Raw genomic sequence first — 18,156 nt, forward strand, 5'->3', positions numbered from 1 at the left:
CCTGGAATGGTCTGTGTGTCTGCCCCTCTCAGTAGTATTGATAATTTCTGCAGTTTTGCATATTGATCTTTTTTAAGTGGTAGTTTTCTAGAAGAGAAAGGAAGAGGAGAAATCCTCTTTGTTTAAGCCTGCCTATTCCAGGGAGTGCCTAGGTATGTTGAGTTCAGCCCTCCCTTTGCCCTTTAGAGAGCCTCAGGGTGGCGTTGCTGCAGGCGGGTGCAGTGGCTGGTGTGGTGTGCATGGTGCGGAGTGGAAGAGATGGGCCTCAACTGCAGCCTAGAGGTGCCATTCACGCTTGCCTGAGCTGGGCATCCCAGCCCTGGGTGCTGGTTCCCGTGCTCTGTGGCCTTCATGACAGACTTTGTGGTCATGGTGGAGTCTGTCTCTCCTAGCTGCAGCTGTCCTGGCCCTCGCCACAGGGATCATAGCAGCTCGACGCTCCGCATCAGGATGATAAGAGAATCAAATGAAATGGGAGAGCCTGTTTCTTCTAGAGGCCACAGCACAATATAGATGTGAGATGGAATTCTCATTATATTATTATTATTAATTTTTTTTAGCATTCTCCCTCTAGGGTGTACATAGGTCTCAGTTGACTTTTATTTATAAGATCAATTACCTCTGAGATTCACATTTTAACAGAGCTGCCTGGCAATGTTCTTAGAGGCTAGACTGAAATGGATCAGGCCACGCTGTCCCTGTCTGAATGCTGAGCTTCCCTCTCTCCTGAGGAGCAATTTCTTCTGGCCTGTTAGAATAAATGATCCAATCTTAGACATTTCTATGCTGAGCTTTGTGGAAAATACACTCTTCAGAGGAGGGAGCAGGGTATAGGAGCTGCTGCATTATTAATAGGAATCCTAGCTCTCGAGGAACCACAGCACTTGCTCCGGGTCATTTAGAGAAACTTCATCCCCCCTAGGGGAGGGACAGCTCAGCTCCTTAGGGAGCATGCGCTCACGGATAAGCAGTAAAGGCTATGTTAAGGGAGGGTTAAAAGCCTGCTAGGTATTTTTCAAATTGCTACATTTATTTATCAAGTTGGTTGTAAGTTTAACAAGAATTTAGAACTTTAGGGAGTGCCAGGATTCAGAACTGCACCCCGCTGTATCTGAGCTCAGGTTTTGATGCAGTGACTCCTTTGCTCTGTGGTCTCAAGCAGGGCCGTGGCATTTCCCTGCACCATTCTTTTTGCATCTTGAAATGAAGGCAATGTGGATCTTGCATGTCACAAAACTGCATGTTTAAAAATGGTGCATGCAATGTCTAAAGCAGCAGCGACTGTGGGTAATCGGTGCCAAGAGCAGTCTTTTCTCTTGTGTGCACTCTGCCATGTGGTGCACTCTGCCATGTGCCGTGCTCTGAGCATCAGGGTATGAGCCAGTCCTGTGAGCCCAGCTTTGCACAGCTGGCCCTGGGGACTGCCTGTCTCTCGCCTAGCATGTGCTCAGGCTGTTTTTCTGGCCTTCCTTCCTGCCTTCTTGTGAGCCCCTGAAGGCCAGCGCAGTGTCCCCTAAGCACCTAGCAGGGTGCATGGCAACAGACCAGCACCAGGACTCCATTGAGTTGGGTTAAATATTGTACCTGCGTGTGAGCCCCATCTGTGCTGCACATCCCAGTTCCTGGGGGAGCGTCTGGCTGGTCTGCAGGAGACAGCACAGCCGTGGGCTGAAAAAGATGGGAGTTGGAGGCCGGGCCGACAGCCTGGTGCCCGAATCCCTGCTCTGCCACGCTGACCAAGCCCTGGGATCTTTATAAAATGAGGCTCCTGGCGGGATTGTCGCGAGGATTAACTCAGAAATGTCACATCAGTGTGTACAGCAGAGCCAGGTGCTCCTCCATCCTGCTGTGCCAGTGTCCTTCCTCCTGTGTGCAGCCTCTGTGGTGGGTTGCAGGCCACACCTTACCTTTCCTCTGTTGAAGTGAATCCCCAGGATCACTGGCACATGTGAGGGACATAGCAAACAACTTATGACAGGGCATCGTGATCAGAGGGTGTGGAGTTGGGATGGGGCCTAGTTCTTGCCCTGGTTGGGACTCTGGGTTGCCCTGAGCCTTGCCTGACCTTATCTAGAATAGTGGAAAGATTGTATATGAGCATTATGTTTCTCCCCCACTTCTTTTTTCTGAAGGCTAAAGCCATTCAAACTTGTTACACCAAGTTTATGCCTGTGCAAGGAAGTACACTGTGCCAACAGTATTCATTCCAGTGGCAGCTCACAGACACACTGCTGCCGGCTTGATACAGACGTTTTCAAGTTACTTCTTGTATGCTCTTTGTTACTTTTTTGAAATAAAAAATTAAATCTTCATATTTCGTGAATTAAAAAAACAATTTATGTGAATCATCTTTTCATATTAGGACATATAGTTACCCTTATTCATTTTCAAATTGCCTGCTCTTCCTATATCTTGTATGTGTAGATATTTTGTGATGTGATGTTTTTGTTTGTTGGTTGGTTTGTTTGTTTTGTGGTGCTAGGGTTTGAGCCCAGGGCCTTGTGCATGAGAGGCAGGCAGGCACTCTACCAACTGAGCTCTGTACCCAGCCCTACCGTGATGTTTTAATGCCTTTTCTATTTAGAAATATTTGTATTGTTATTTATTTATTTATTTTGGTACTCAGGATTGAACTCAGAATTGAGCCACATCCCCAGCCCTTTTTATGTTTTATTTTGAGATAGGGTCTCATCAAGTTTTTTAGGGCCTCGCTAAGTTAACTTGTAATCTTCCTGCTTCAGTCTCTTGAGCCACTGGAATTGCAGGCATACACCTCTGCCTGGCTGTTTTTTATTTTATTTTTTTACTATTTCACATAGTTTTACATTGAGCTTTTTCGTAAATCTGAGCATGTGTGAATAGGTTTTTGTAATAGAAATTCAAAGAATTTTTACTTTTACTATATGCTTTGGAATTTTGCTCCACAGTTTGCCCTCCTGAAAGAGTGTGTGAGAATGCTAGTTTCTCTGCATCATAGATATCATCAAATTCTTTTTTATTGTTTGCAGCTTGATGGATATGGAAGGTCTCATTTTTGTTTGATTATGATATCTTTAATTTTGAATAGGTAAATGCCTTTCCATGTGCATATTGAACACTTGCCTTTCTTTTGTGTGTTCCCGTCTGAATCTGATCCTATTTAAAATTTTTTATTGATCCTTTTTTTTATTGTTAGGAACGCTTGTGTGCTATATATTTTAATCTTATCCTAATTTGTCATTTACATTTTTAATACAAATTATATTTGTGTCTTAATGTAATATAATTTGGGCCTTTTGATTGTATACTTTTTTCATTTTTATGTGTAGAATTATCATTTTATTCTTAGTGGCTTTTGAGTGTCATATATCATTTTGAAAAACTTTTCCCAACTCATATTACATTAATGCTCCCCTTGGCTTTCTGCTAATATATTTATAATTTTACATTTTTTATGTTTATTTATTCATATTTATGTTTGCATAAACTGTGAGATTGAGAACAAATTTTTTAACCATAAAAATCCAAAAAACACTGTAAAATGTGAAGTGTTATATAAATTTACTTAGCTATTAAAAAGTAAATTTCAATTTATTACTTATAGTAAAAATGAATAATGAATGCAGACAAAATTTATGAGTAATTTCTAGATTTAGTGTGTATTTTTAAATTGCCTAAAAGAGATTTCCAGTATATGACACAGTTAGGCTTGCCTGATTAGCACACCAACCATCCAAGTGGCACTTGCTTCTGCCCTCGCTCCGTCAGAGTTTAAAAAAATTGACTAACACAGTAAAACAGACTTATTTGGCTTACATTTTTATGACTTCTAATATACACATATTGTGTGTTTACTGTAATCAGGACAAGCAGTTCCATTCAGAACTTCATCATGGCCATGTACGGTGGTGCACACCTGTAATCCCAGTGTCTGGGGAGGCTGAGGTGGGAGAATCACAAATCTGAGGTCAGCCTGGGCAACTTAGCAAGGCCCTATCTCAAAATCAAACTCCTAGTACTGAGGGGGGAAAAGCAACAACACACCAACCATCACATTGCCCTCACCAGACCCTCCACCTGCCCGGAGCAGTGGCAACCACTGGTTTGTCCTCCCCCGTGGGGGTTTGGTGTCCAGTGTCACAGAAGCTGTCATGCCTCATGCTTCTGGTCAGGAGTGGCGGTGTTCCCTGCGTTCTGGGCTTCTCTGTGCAGGTGGCTGCCCTTTCACCTGCAGAGCTTTCTTGGTGTTTCTCTTAGAGGTCCCTGTGCTGATGAGCCGGCCTGGTCCCCTTCGCGGGAGAGCGTCTCGCTGCATCTCCATCCCTGGGCGCAGCCTCGAGAGTCCAGGGCCCCTGCTCGCAGCACCTGGACAGCGCTCCTCCCTCTGCCCTCGTGGTGGCCTTGTGTGGAGGCACTGTTTGCTGGCGGCTCTCCTTGTCTCTTTAGCTTTCTGCAGAGGGATGTTCCTGGGATCTCTTTCTGGTTTTCCCTTTGGGGTCTGCCGAGCTTCCTGCACCGTGTGTGGCTTCTGCCCGTCCGGGAGGTGTTGAGCCTTTGTTTCTTCCCAGCTGCAGTTGCTTTTTTCGTTGTTTCTGAATTTCCTATGACACGATTTGTAGAGGCTTTTTTTGTTCCATAGAACTATTTTTTTTTCCGATAATTTTCTCTCTCTATTATTTCTATTTGATGATTTATTAATCTATCTTCAAATGTTCTAATTTATTTCCTTTCTGGTTCCAAAGCCTTCTTCCTGTGGTCTCTCTTCTTTTTAGTGGCCAGAGCACCTGCCTTGGCCTAGGACCTGGTAAACAGGTGCAGGCCCTTGAGGAGCGTGAGCATCTGCCACGTGGGTGCTGCAGTCAGATCAGGTGGCCATGCCCCTTGTTCACCATCTGATGAATTTTTCAGTCCAGTTCTTCCTTTTCCACAGTTTCTCTTTGGTTGTTCTCTGTGCACCTTTCTTTCTCTGCTGAGCTCTCGCCTTCCGCTTGTTCCAGGGGTGTCCACTTTTACTTGTTGGACTGTGGGTAGCGTCTCTCTGTGACAGAGTCATCTTGAGATTCTGCCTGTTGATTTTCTTCTTCCTTGGAAGCTGGTATTTTTGGTGATATTCTGAATATTTCAACCTAATGCTGTGAGCCTTTGGGGTCTTGTTTGAATCCTGAGAAGGTTTTCTTTTTTGGGGGGGGGCGCATCAGGGATTTGCTTCTTGGCACAGTGCAGAGGCCTGGTGTGGGCTGTGGCGTAGGTCCAGCTGCATGGTACCGTGGTGCCCTCTGACCAGCCCTCCTGTGGGCCACCTGCGTTCTCCCTGGAGCTTAGCCGTTGTTCTGGCACCCTGCGCTGTGCTCCTTGGTGAGCTGTCCGTGCCTCGCCTTGGCAGGCTGTTCTCTGAGCCGTTTCTGCCCAGCTCTCCCAGGGCCTCCTTCTCTATGGGCTGCTCTGGAGCCGGGCTCCGGGTTTCCCCTTCTGTGTGTCTCATGCAGGACACTTGGTCAGAGACTCAGAGGAAGAGCAAAGTGAGGGGACCAGGTGGCATGGCTTGGGAACCAACTCAGCTTCTGAGTCAGGGAGTGGCACACCTCAGGCGAGGCCTGCTGGCCACTGGTGCTGTATCCATCTCATGGTGCTGCCAAGGGCTGGGCTGGAGGAGCAGAGGGGAAAGCCAGGAATTCCATTCCCGCTGTACCTCACGCAGTGTCCCCTCACTTCATTGTAGGCCCCTCACCTCTTTCCTTAAGTTGATTCCCAAGTATTTTATTTTATTTTTTGAGGCTATTGTAGATGATGTTTACAGGAAGGGGGGCTTCTGTGGCTCTACCGCCCCACACGTGCCCCTCAGCCCCCAGCTGCATTTGGCTCAGGCCAGGGCCCCTGGGCGGGGGAGTGAAATTCTCCCAGTTCAGAACTTGCTCCTGGTCTCTGCTCTTATTCGTCCTCTGTAGTTCTCTGTTTGAGAGTCCAGCGCTGTCCATCTGGCTGTGGTCTGCAGACAGGAGTCAGTTGCCTGCAGAAGGAGAGTCAGGGTGGCTGTGCTTGCTCTTCTTTTTCAGGATTGGAAATCATCCTTTTTTTTCACATCAACCAATTCATGCCACTCATCTGCTTAGAACTCTCAAAATAGCTTCCCCTCATGCTAGAACGAAACCAGTATTGTCCTACGGCCTTTCCTCTGTCATTGATCTCATGCCACTCTCCTCTTCACTGTCCTGTTCCGTGATCACGCTGTACCTTAAGATTTCTGCACTCATTGCCATGCTCTCTGGAAAGCTCTCCTCTAAGACCGTCACAGGATTGCTTTCTTGTCACCTAAATCTCAAATGTCACTTCTTCAGGAAGGCCGTTGGTGGGTATTGGATGTGAAATCATCCTTAAATTCCTGCTCTCAGAGGTGCACTTAGGTTTCACACCTACTGGAATCAGATGGGTCTTTGCCCGCTGCATGCCACAGCCTCCTTTTGCACTCCCTGTTGCCACAGCAACCAGATTTTTGCAAGTGCTACCTGAGAGTACCTTGCCTCCACAGTGCCAAGGGACTCTTGCTTTCTGGAATGTTCTAAATGCTACAGAACTGGATGACCATGGGCATCTTCTCTGCACAGCATGCATGAAGTATGAGAGCTGATCCCCAAGGAAGACCTTGACCAGTGCAGTCAGGAGTCAGTGGATAAATTGTTCCGTCTTCTGTGACTCAGGTGCACAGTTCCCAAGAATTCCACATCTTCTGCTGTCTCCACTCTGCCTCCGGGGACCTGTGAGATCACCTCCAGGGCCAGCTCCATCACGCACAGGGCGACACAGTGTGCTGTTGTCCCACCTCCCCCTCTCTGCTTGCACGACCTTCCCCTGGCCCCTCTCCTCGGAGCCCTGGCTTTTCTCAGGCTCCACTCTCTGCAAAACCCAAGCTGGACAGCAGTCTAAGTGACTTATGGGACACTTTCTATAAAGCATTTTTGTTATAAGAAACAAAGAAAGCTCACAGGACAACAGTTAAAAGCCATGTCGACACTTTGCTGAGTCTTTGCTGCTGTTTTACGTGCACCACGGATGCCCTGTACCCTGTCCTGAGCCACTTTTTTTTCACTCAGCGGGAATGGCTTTTATCCCGAATTTGATCTTTATGAACAATGTTGAATATTTTAAAATATGTCAGCATTTGGCATGCACGTCCACAGTGTGTTCTCAACAGCCCTGCCAGGCTTACTGACACAGCTTCATTCCTGGTGGGCAGCTGCTCGGGATTTGTTTTCACTGTGTCAGGTTGCAGCCCTGTGGCTGTCCCAGGCCACCCTTCTTCCTGCCGACGAGCACTTCCTCAGAAGCAGTCCCCTGCTTTTGCAAATGACACTGTGGCAGATGTTTCTGGAAGTGCCCTGCTGTCTTCTGAGTCGCCCCAAGAAGCACATGCCAGAAGTAAAACGTCAGGCGGGGGGTCTCATGGGCAACAGCCCTGGGTGCTCACAGTCCTCGCTGAAGGAGGCATACTGATTATGATCCTCCTGGCTGTGAACAAGATTCCACATCTTCTGCTGATGCAGATCTCACCAGGGCTTGTGCAGGGGCAGGTCTTGCTGTTCCGCTGGGGCAAGTGGGAGACAGTGTCTGAGGCTCATCTCTGCTTCTCTGGCCACCAGCTGGATTGAGCCATCACTGTTTATTGACCAGTGGATTTCCTCCAGTTTCAAGGTGAATTTCTGCCCTGTGCTTCATTTTCTTCTGCCGTTTGTTATTGATTTATAGGAATTTTCTATAAATCCAGGATTCTAATCCTTGTTAGTTTAAGGTAGTGCAAACATCTTTGCCAAAGTGGCGTGGTTTTTCTTTGGTTTTTAATGTTTTCTTTTATACCAAAGTTCTTCATTTTAACTCAACAAACATTTTAGTCTTTTATGTCTTGTATATCTTGTAAGTCATTTGAGGAATCTTTCTCTGTTCATCTAAGATTATAATGCCAAGTCTCATATTTAGGTAGAACTTCGGTCTGCTTGGGATCCGTTTGCCTGTGGTGGGAGCTGGCGGGTCATTTCTGCCCCTTGTGACCTCTTGTCCTGGGTACTGTTGAATGCTCATGGTTATCACCCCTTCAGCCCCTGATGTGCACACGGCTCCTCCGGGCTCTTTTTCCTTGGCCACGTGGGTACCTGCCACTGCCCCAGGAAGTCTGCCTTCACCTGCAGCCCTGTGGTCCTCACCAATACCTTGTAGGCCGAATCCCTTTGAAGGCCTTTCTTGTCCCAGTTTTCATGTTCTCAGCCCTTTGGTAGAACACTTGGAAAAGCACATCAGGTTTTGCCAAGAACAAGCCTTTGTTGGGTCATCTTTATTAAGTTGCATTGGATCTATGTAAAATTGGAAAATAGCGACTGTTTTAGAAGTATTTTCCCAGCACTGAGTGTAATACCATCTCTGTGTTATCTGTCTTCTTTACTGTCATTCTGTGAAGCATCAGGTACCCTCCATATGTGCCTTGCATACACTGTTTCACTTTTATTATTTGTATGTGTATTATGGACTACATTGCTATTGCAAATTCATTTTCTTAAAAAAATTTACCTTGTGATTATTTTTAGTTAATGTATAGTAATGTTATTGATTTTGTGCCTTAACTCTTTATTCTGCGATCTTTTTAAACCATTTTTTTTCTAATTTAACAAACAAAGACTAGAATTCTTTTACCCTCCCTCCCTGTAGACTTCATTTGAAGCTGAGGTCCCAGGTCCCTATTCACTTGCATGTCCCTGCTTAGAACACAGGTCAGGGGAGTTAATGACATTTCCAGTTCTGGGTGGGGACAGTAATGCACAGGCAGTTCCACAGACTGCTCCCCTGCCAGAGTGTGTTCTGGGTGGCAGCCTGAGCCCCCTTGCCCAGCTGCACCTCAGACTCCCAAATGCTGTGCTGTTCCCTGCAGCTGGGTCTTTGCTCCCTTCTCTGTATTCTTGCTATATACTCAACATATTTTGTCCTTCGGAGCTTGCTTTGATCTCAGTTCTTCCAGGAAGCTTCCTTGGACTTCCCTATTCTTTAGAAAGATGGGTCCAGAAAAACAAAAACATAAACAAACAAGACTTAAAGTACTCTGAGCTCAAGTGGAGCATAAGCCTGGGAGAAAATCTTCCAAAGTGCTAGGGAAAGATCCCCAGAGTCGGTGATATTACTGTGGGGACAAATGCTGCTGCAGTCTGGGAAAGGGAATTAACTTATGAGTAATAGATAGAAAACAAAGACCCACCCCTGCATCATCATGTCAGCAATTAGAGGGAATAGGAGGTCCAGACGCCCCCACACGCAGACAGTGAGTCAGAGGCACAGCCCAGGAGAACTGTGCTGTGCACTGAGGCCACCCGCTCCTGCGCGTCCCGCAGTGCTGCCCTGGGGGGCGGCAGGCAACGGGTACCTGTGCCTTTTATTCCAGGCTTTAAACAGCCATGCTATTTAGATCAGCGAACACACATCGATTACCTGTCATGTGCTAGCCATGATACTTGGCAGTTTTAGACATCGCCTTGGTTTCCTCCTCTGGTAAACGTTTTGCAAGTTCCCGTCTCTGGGGAAAGATGTTGCTGTGTAAGGGTTTCATGAAGTTCTGACGAAGGCAGAACAGACCCTGCTTCATGGAGCTCACTTTCCCGCGAGCAGAGGGAGAGCCCGTCGTAGGCACCCCTCGGAGTGCATGAGTATTTTCTAAGTGCCAAACCTGACCCTGGATCACCCAGTGTGAGCCTGTCACCTGAAGGTGTGTGTTGCCACCTTGGTTCGGTGTTGTTGTCTGTGCCAGAAACAAGATGTTGTTCCTCTGCTTTCCTCTTGAGAGGTCACACACGCACAGCCAGGACCGTGCCTGCGTGTGTGGGTGTGTGGGGCCCTGGACGTGCTGGTGCGCCCCTGTGCACTTGGGTTTCCCTCTCTACAGGGAGCAAGGACAGGTGCGGTCCAGGAAGCCAGGTCCTTGGCAGTCGTGAAGGTGGAGCCTTGGGCACCATCCCCCTGCTCTGTCCTCTCCTGGGCCTCCCTTCCTCAGGGGAGGGAGCACAGGGGCAGTAGCTGCCTCCTAGGTGAGTTGGGATGCCTGGGCACATGCAGGGTCTGTCCTCCTCCCCTTTCCTTGGGCTTGGCTTTCCCAGAAAGCAGCAGGGCCTCGCTTCCCACCTGGGGGAGACCTATGAGAATTCAGACGCCCCGTGGCCACAGTAAACTAGAATGACCCAGACAACAGGTCTGTCTCCATGTCTTTCCCTCCCTCCATAAAGACAGTTCACTCTCCTCCTCTAAGATGGATGAGCTCTGCCCTGTGCCCTCTTCTCTGTCAGCTCCAGTCCTGGGTACAGCTGTGCTACTTGGACCAGCGAACACGTATCGATTACCTGTCATGTGCTCGCCATGATGCTTGGTATTTGGAGAACTGTGTTAGTTTTAGGCAAGTATTCAGCTGTGATGGGGACCTCACAAATAGTGACCAACACACACAAAAAGCATTGTTGGCTTTTAAAAAATAGCTCGCTCACGTCGCTGAAGAGTCGCACGGGCCCTTTTGACCCCACTCGCTTGCTGCAGGCTGTGGTTTTGTCCTTGTCCCTGAAGGGCTGCTGAGCTTTGAGGTGTCTAGCTTACTTCTGGGGAGGAGGCATAGGGGTGAGGGAGGCTGAAGGACACAAGCTCTCTTTCAGAGCAGGTCCCAGCAGCCATGTCTCCTGGCTAGAGCTTTGCCACGTAGACTGCTTTCTGCTCTGAGGAGCCAGTGCAGTGAGTAGAGCTTTCAGACAGGTGGCATGTGAGCCTATGATGCTGCCACAGCTGCGAAGGGTAAGGTGGAACCCTTACCCCTGGGGGAGAGACTCCTGGTGTCCAGTTCTACGTGCTCCAGGGTGCAGCACCTGGCGTGGTGCCTGGGGGCTGAAGGGCTCCTCTCTTTACACAACCTTTGTTGAGTGGCGCTGTGTGCCATGAGCTCAGGGGATCTTCCTTTGGTGTGGGCTGCTCCAGTCCTCCTGTGCGTCCAGTCGTCTTCCAAGGCATGACTGAGTTGCCATACATGTCCCCAGGACGAAGGAGGACCTGAGACCCAGACTCACTTTAGAATGAGTTGAGCTCAGCCATGCAGAACAGGGCTGGATGATCCTCTCTACCCAGGGGCCTTTGGTAAATCACACTTCTGCACGTCTGCACCTCGTGGTACCTACTCAGAGAGGAGGAGAGGTGGTCACTCCTCATGGGCTCTGGAAAATTCTGAACTCTCTCTTGTCTTTAAACACAGTACCCGGCAGTGCCACTTGCTTTTGGACGTCTTCAACTCCACGGAGCACGAGCTGACCATCGGTGCCAGGAACAATGAGGAGCTCACCCTGCATGCCGGCGAGTGCCAGCGGTGAGTGTTCTACCTGCTGCCAGGAGCATGGCTGGGCCCAGGGATGGCCCTGAAGTGGCAGTGTGGCAGTAGCAGCGGGCTCTCCACACCAAGAAGCTGTGTCTCTGGGCCCAGGCTGGGGGTTAGGGCTGTGCTCCTAGAGAAGGGATAATATTTTTAGGTTTTAATTGCAAAATATTTCAAACATACAGAAAAATAAGAAATATAAGTAAAAGCGTTTGCTATATTTACTCTAGATTTCTCCCTCCCCACCCCCTTCTGTCTTACTTTAAGGAAAGAAAATGTTTGCAAAAATACCTGGCATGTTAACATTATTAGTCAGCAGGTAAATGCAAATCTAGAGCACAGTCAGATCCACCGCGAGTCCTCAGCACAGTTCGAATGGTGTTGGCGAGGACGTGAAGCAACTGGAAGGCTGTAAGAAGTGCAGCTGCTGGAAGAACTGGCTGTAGCTCTTATAAAACCAACCCTGACCCTTGCCCAGATTCTCTAGCCCTAGTTAGTTACTCAAGAAAAATCAAACATATGGTCACCAAAAGAGCATTACGAGAGTGTTTCTAAACCAAAAACTAGAAAGACTGCTGGTGCCCTTACAGAAAGAAAAGTAATTGGTGACATTTTCCAAAGAATGGGATAGTACCCCAACACAAACAGAGGAGTTATTCCTCTGCTCATTGAGGGTGAGCCTCAGGGGCATCCAGAGTAGTAAAGGAGCCTGGAGCCATCAGGGCCAGTCTGCGGCGGGAAAGGCTGGGCGTGCGCAGCCTCCAGAGGCTGGGATGGCTCTGACCTAAAGGGCAGAAGGTGGTTTCCTGGGTGATGGTCTGGTGCGTGGCTCCGTAGGGTTGGCGTCTCTCAGCATTTGCTCCCCTGACATCTGTGTGTTTCCCTGTATGCAGTTCACATCAAAGAAAGACTGTCAACAGACACTGTGCCTCAGTGTTTGCTGATCCACACGCTGAAGGGGCTGGGCTGGTGCATTTCTGCAATGGTATTTGAAGTGCAGAACTCATTTATTTGATGCCGGTTGGAGAGGAGAGTGGAGGGACAGATACACATGGAAGCAGGTCTGGCCCAGTGGGTGTGCAAGGCGTTCACTGTGAGATCCTTCAGCTTTATATGGGGCATAATTTAAATAAGAAAATATTGGAAAAATAAGCAAAAGAAAAACAGCTGAACCCCTTCCTATCCACATGGTGCCATCTTCCTTTCCCCAGGGGCAGCTCTGCCGAGGAGGTGATGTGAGTCGGCCTCATGCTCTGCCACTCTCATTGTATATATACATATCCAGAGCCAAGTCGAATTTTGAGTGTTTTTTTTTTAAATGGCCTAAGTGGTTCCTTATCATATATGTCCTTTTGAAAATCAAAATAAGCACTACTCTTTGGAGTGACAAATCCGATTCTTTCATTTGACTGCTGTTAATATTTCACTGTGTAAATATGGCACCTGGCTCGTCTCTATGCCGATGCCCTCACGATGAGGCTTCCAGGATACTGGTATTTAATATGACTGTTAATGACACAGGAGTGTAAAGCAGGGGCCTGCAGCCCTGTGGGAGATAATTGGAAGCTGCAGACCAGTGGCTGGGGGCATTTATGAGCCTCCTTTGAGAGGAGCAGAGCGCCTCCCAGCACACTCCCAGTGTCCCCTGGCTCTCCCTACCCCCAGCAGGACTTTCTGTGCAGTGTGTGCCCGCTCGGGCTCCTGTGCTCTGCTGGCAAATGTGCCGGAGGCTCCCAGGAGGAGGACAGAGCCTTCTGAGGCAGTGGTGCCAGCTGCTGCCCTGCTCCTTAGCTGTGAGGGGAACCCTTTGCCCCTGTCCTCTTTGTCTAGAGGTCTTGCTGTAGCTCAAGATCCCAGAGAACATAAATCTGGTCTTCTTATGACACCAATATAAAACACTTTAAGAAGTATGCGTTGCCAAGCGTGTGCTGTGGTGTAGCTTACTCATTCTTGGCAGTGAGGAAGGCTGAATAATATTAGCAACCCCAGTCGCAAATAATTACGATTTGGTTTTGTGCTTCAGGCTGCTACTTTATTAAGCGTTTTGCTGAACTTCTCATTTCCAAAAGCTCGCAATTCACATGTTGTTTTAGTCATTCATAAAATATTCATTCAGTAAATATTTCTATGGGGTGAGCCCTGCGTCAGGCTGCAGGGGCACCAAGGTCAGTGGATGAGGACCCGCCTCAGCCAGGGCAGCACAGTGTGGGCACTGCAGGGTCTAGCCCAGGCGGGTGCCCCCTGCTCCTTGCTGTCCCTGTGGTGTGAGGAGTGGTGGGCAGATGAGAGGTTGACATTAGGTCTGCCTGGAATGTCATCTTGGGCACTGTCCTCAGGGTCCCCACTACTGGGGGTGCCCACTAACCCCCAAGGACTCTGTTGTGAGCCCCTGCTGGAGATACCCCAAGGCCTAGGCCCAGGAAATCAGTTCTCTTCTGTGGCCAGATGCATGCTCAGTCTGCACAGAGGGTTCGTGTCCTTTGGTTCTCAGGGCCAGTTTGCGGGGAGGTGGTGAGGCAGTGGTAGCAGCTGCCGCAGTGGGATGCACCTTACACACCTAGGCATCAGTCAGCTCCACTCACGCAGGGTTGGGCCCCTCTCTTCCCAGGCCTGGTCCCAGTCTCTCCTGGCACTCCCCTTCTCCATCGGGGACCTCTGTGTGGCCTTTGCTGAGTTGTGCTCAACATTGAAAATCCCACCTTCCGCCAGCAGAAGAAAGGGTGAGGGGAAGTGTTAGCTTTTCATTGCTACAACAAAACACTGGAGGTAACTAACTTATAAAGAGAAAAAGCATATTCATACTACCTGGCAGGTGACAGTGGTGGGAGTGCACATTGGGAGCAAGAAGTGATCATGTCTTAAACAAGGAGCAGAGAGAGAGAATGAGTGGGGTTCTCTGTGGGAACTCTAAAGAGGCCACCAAGTCTGCCTTCCAGGGTGAGTCCCCACTGTGCTAAGCCCTCCCCTTCTTCGCCTCCCAGAGGTTCCACAGCACTTCCTTGTAGCTCTGCTCTGGGTTGAAGTCTGGGACACAGTGGGCCCTGGGGGATAGTCAGATGATTTCCAAAGCAGAGGGGAAGCAATCGAATCTTTGGCTTTCAGGGAACTCGTCCATCTTTCAACTCATCAGCTGCACACTTGCTGGGGCCAGGCCTCCTGCAATGCAGGGAGGCTTGGGGGGGGGGCTTCCCTGCCCTTCAGGGCTTGGATCTGCTGTGCAAAAGCAGATGTGCGTTCCTCACCCAGCGCTTGGGACAGGGCCTTGTGGCTCCCCGGCAGGAGTCTGCTCACCTGCAGGACATCCTAGGCCCCTCAGGCTGCCACAGCAAACAACGTGCCACGGACAAGGGCTGTGGGCCACAGGGTATGTCTCTGGAGGTGAGGGTCTGCCATGGAGGCTGTGGCAGGTTCTTTGTCTGGCGAGGGCTGCTTCTGAGTCTGCTGTGTTTTCTCTACAGTGTCAACAGTAGAAGGGGTGAGGGAGTTTTCAGGGCCTCTTTCTCAAAAGCACTCGTCCTAAGCCCCTCTCACGGCTCCCCCCCAGCATCACATCATGGATTAGGAGTTCAGCATGTGAATTTGGGGACGCAGACATTCAGGCCATGGTATTCCATGCCCGGCTCTCCCAAGGCCATATCTTCTTTTTTTGCCAAATCAATTTATTGCACTCCCGTAGCTCAGATCTTTCTGACATCAACTCAAAAGTCTTTAGTCCCAAGCCTCACTACCTGTCTGCATCAATGTGGGCAAGACTCAGGGTTCCATTGATCACAAGGCAGATGCTCTCCAGCTAAGGGTCTGGTTCCGGGCTTCTGAAATACAGTGGTGGGATAGGCATGGGATAAATGTTCCCATTCCTACAGGGAAGAGTAAGAAAAAGATCCTCATCCCAAGCAAGTCCAGATCCCAGCTGAGCAGCCAAGGCTGGAGAATAGCCTTTCTTGGCTTGATGCTCGCCTTCCAGATCCACCAGAATGGGCCTCCATCTCAGACCTATGAAGGTGGGGGCCTCCTTCCAGACCCAGCACCCTGCAGCTCCACAAGGCAGAGATCCAGCCCCTCAAGTGCCTGTGTTCTTCTGAGCAGGAGCCCTCTTGTCACACTGGTGGCTCCACGGTCCCCGCCCCAGTGTGGCTTTCTGATCTGCGCCAGGCTCCTGCACTTTGGGCCTGTGAGGTGAGGGCCATCCTCGATGACTTCTGAAGTGCCCTTGGGTCATTCGTCATTTGGGACAGGGAGTCCTGGGCTTCTGTTGAGGTGACTGAGTGACCCACCTGAGTCACCTGGTCACATCCTCTGTGTCCTTCTTCTCACTGTGGATAGGCTGAGTGACAGAGTTTTTTATGTTCTGCTTTTCTTTTGGTTACAATCTGTCTTTGTATCATTCTCTCATCTTGCTCTAAGAGGTCCAGAGAGACCAAGCCGCACCTCCAACCCTGTGCGGGTGTTCTCCTCTGCCGAGTTTCCAGCTGGCTGCTCACAGGCTCAGCCTCCCAGGGAGCACTGGCAGGTGAGCACACGCCAGCTGTGGTCTTGCCGTGCCATGGCCAGGTGCCTTTCTGCTTCTGTGCTGCAGCATCATCTGCACCACCGTCTGAGGTCTCCTCAGAGTGGCCATCACCAGCCAGGTCCTGGGGGCGTCAGCTAGATGTCCTCTTCGACTGGCAGGCTCTCCAGCCCTCCCTGCTCTTTCCGGACACCTGCAGGACACCAGCTGCACAGCTCTTCACAAGAGTCGTCTGTCCACACCACGACCTCACGACCCTTGGCAGAGTCGCCTTTGACAGGTGTTCGTGGCAGTGTGGGCCTGTTCTCAGGTGCACTCGCAGCCCTCCCGGGGTCTGCATGGTCCCCAGCCCACGGCTGCTCCACGGTGTACGTCTTTGTGGCAGCAACCCCCACTTTTAGTACCAGGTTTTTGTCTCGCCCCTGGGGCTCCTGAGATCCAACCACTGCTTGTGAGAAGCTTGTTCCTCACACCCTGGAGGCAGCATGGAGGCCCCGCTGACTCTGCCTGGCCCTCACCCACCTCCTGCTGTGCAGAGAGGCTTATCACTCTCCTCAGGTGAGGCTGAGGGAGGGGCCTTTCTTGGTTCCTGAGAGCACTAATCTTGTTCATGGGGCCACACTCAGGACCCAGTCACCTCCCAGTGGCTCCCCCTCCTAATTCCGTCACCGTGGGGTAGAGTGCGTGTGCAGGGAGTGGTGGAAGAGCTGTCCAGAGACTGAGGGTTTGGGTTTGGCATATTAGGAACACCCCCTCACCACTGCATTTTCTAGAGAAATCTTTCTGATTTGAAGCGCAGCATTTCAGCCGAGGTGTAGAAGGTGCTTCTCCACATTCCAACTCTTCTCTGTGGGCCCTTGGGAGTAGGAGCACGTCTCGCAGCTGTGAGTCTCGGGGACCTGCTCAGCGTCTGTCTGTGACTCAGGACAGTGGGTGAGCTTCACTTTTGATGAGAGGGTTAGTGCTGCTTGTTCTGTGGTGAGTACGTTTTCTGGGCTCCCCACCGTCAGTCGTGACGTGGATAGAAACGTCCTGCCAGGCCTGCGGCTGTGGGAGCCTTCCTCTCCTGCCCAGGCCTGTGCTGTTGAGGTCTCTTGCTCGGCTTCTTCACCCTCACCGCTGATCTTTGAGGCATGGACTGTGAGCCTGTTTCCCTGTGAGAGAGGAGTCAAGGCTGCCGTGGCCACACAGCTGGCTGGAGCTGGACTGTGGCTGCAGGGCACCAGCTGCACAGCTCTTCATGAGAGTCGTCTTCTGTGGCTGGGCTGTGTCCCCAGAGCTGGGCATTCCTTCTCACCTAGCTTCAGAAAGGCACCCGAGACGGTGGAAGGCTTTTCTGAGTCAGAATGACACTGGGCCCAAACAGACCAGAATTAAGATATGATAATTGTTGTTTGCTTAATTATCAAACCATTAAAATTAAATTTCACAATAACCCTCACTAATCCATAAATCTATTTTTAATTTATGGTGATAGATGTCGTCTCATTGCATGCTTCAAGAGACTGTGTGTGTTTTGTCCTCCTGTGCTGCGGAAGACTGCGTTCTTTTGCAGGAAACCTGGCACTGATGTGTCGGCACATGGAAGGGTTTGGGGCCTGGAGGATCTGGATGGACTCACCCTGGTGTCTACTTTGTCATTGTACCCAGATGGACCACAGAGCAGCTTTGGTGCAGGACGACCCAGGAGGGGACAGCCCACAGCTCGGGGGCCCTGAGATTTCTTGAGGTTGTCAAGGCTGTGCTTTCTGTGTAGCTCTGTCTCCCAGGGACTGTGCCAAGCTGCACATTCCTATTCCTGCCCGTCCAAGCACAGAACAGCACAGAACGCACATACCTGGCTCTTCCCCCAGCTGTCTGTAACGCTGTTTCTCATGTGGTTCCTTCAGACACTCCAAGGAACACTGTGGATCATCAAAGTGAGACCTAATCTGTGGAGGGAGACTAGTTTTATCACTAATGGTGTCAGTTATATTTGTGTGGCTGCGACCAAAATACTCGAGAAGAACAACTTAGAAGAGGAAATTTATTTTGGCCCATGGCTTCAGAGGTTCAGTTTGTAGCCAGCTGACTATTGCTCTGGGTTCAGGGTGAGGCAGAACGTCGTGGAGAAAGGTGTCAAGGAGCACGGCTCTGCTCACAGCCACCAGGAAGCAACAGAGCTAGGGCCAAAATACAAGGCCTAAGCGCAGACCCCCAGTGACCTTCCGCCTCCGCCATTGCACACCTGCCTAGGGTCACCACTTCCTCAGTCCATTCAAATTATTAGTCCATCAGATGGATTAATCTATTAAATGAA

The 18,156-nt window shown here is 49.8% G+C and overlaps 1 protein-coding gene across 4 annotated transcripts in view; it reads left to right on the plus strand.

The window, feature by feature from the left end:
- Positions 1-18,156, plus strand: part of Trappc9 (trafficking protein particle complex subunit 9) — a 496,909-nt gene that overhangs the window by 297,353 nt on the left and 181,400 nt on the right. For all 4 annotated transcript variants that reach the window (XM_078016653.1, XM_078016651.1, XM_078016650.1 and 1 more), the window contains one exon: positions 11,234-11,344. In XM_078016653.1, the coding sequence (XP_077872779.1) occupies positions 11,234-11,344 (111 nt within the window). The remainder of the gene's footprint in view (positions 1-11,233; positions 11,345-18,156) is intronic.

The sequence above is a fragment of the Ictidomys tridecemlineatus genome, chromosome 7, assembly GCF_052094955.1.
Source record: "Ictidomys tridecemlineatus isolate mIctTri1 chromosome 7, mIctTri1.hap1, whole genome shotgun sequence".
Taxonomy (NCBI): domain Eukaryota; kingdom Metazoa; phylum Chordata; class Mammalia; order Rodentia; family Sciuridae; genus Ictidomys; species Ictidomys tridecemlineatus.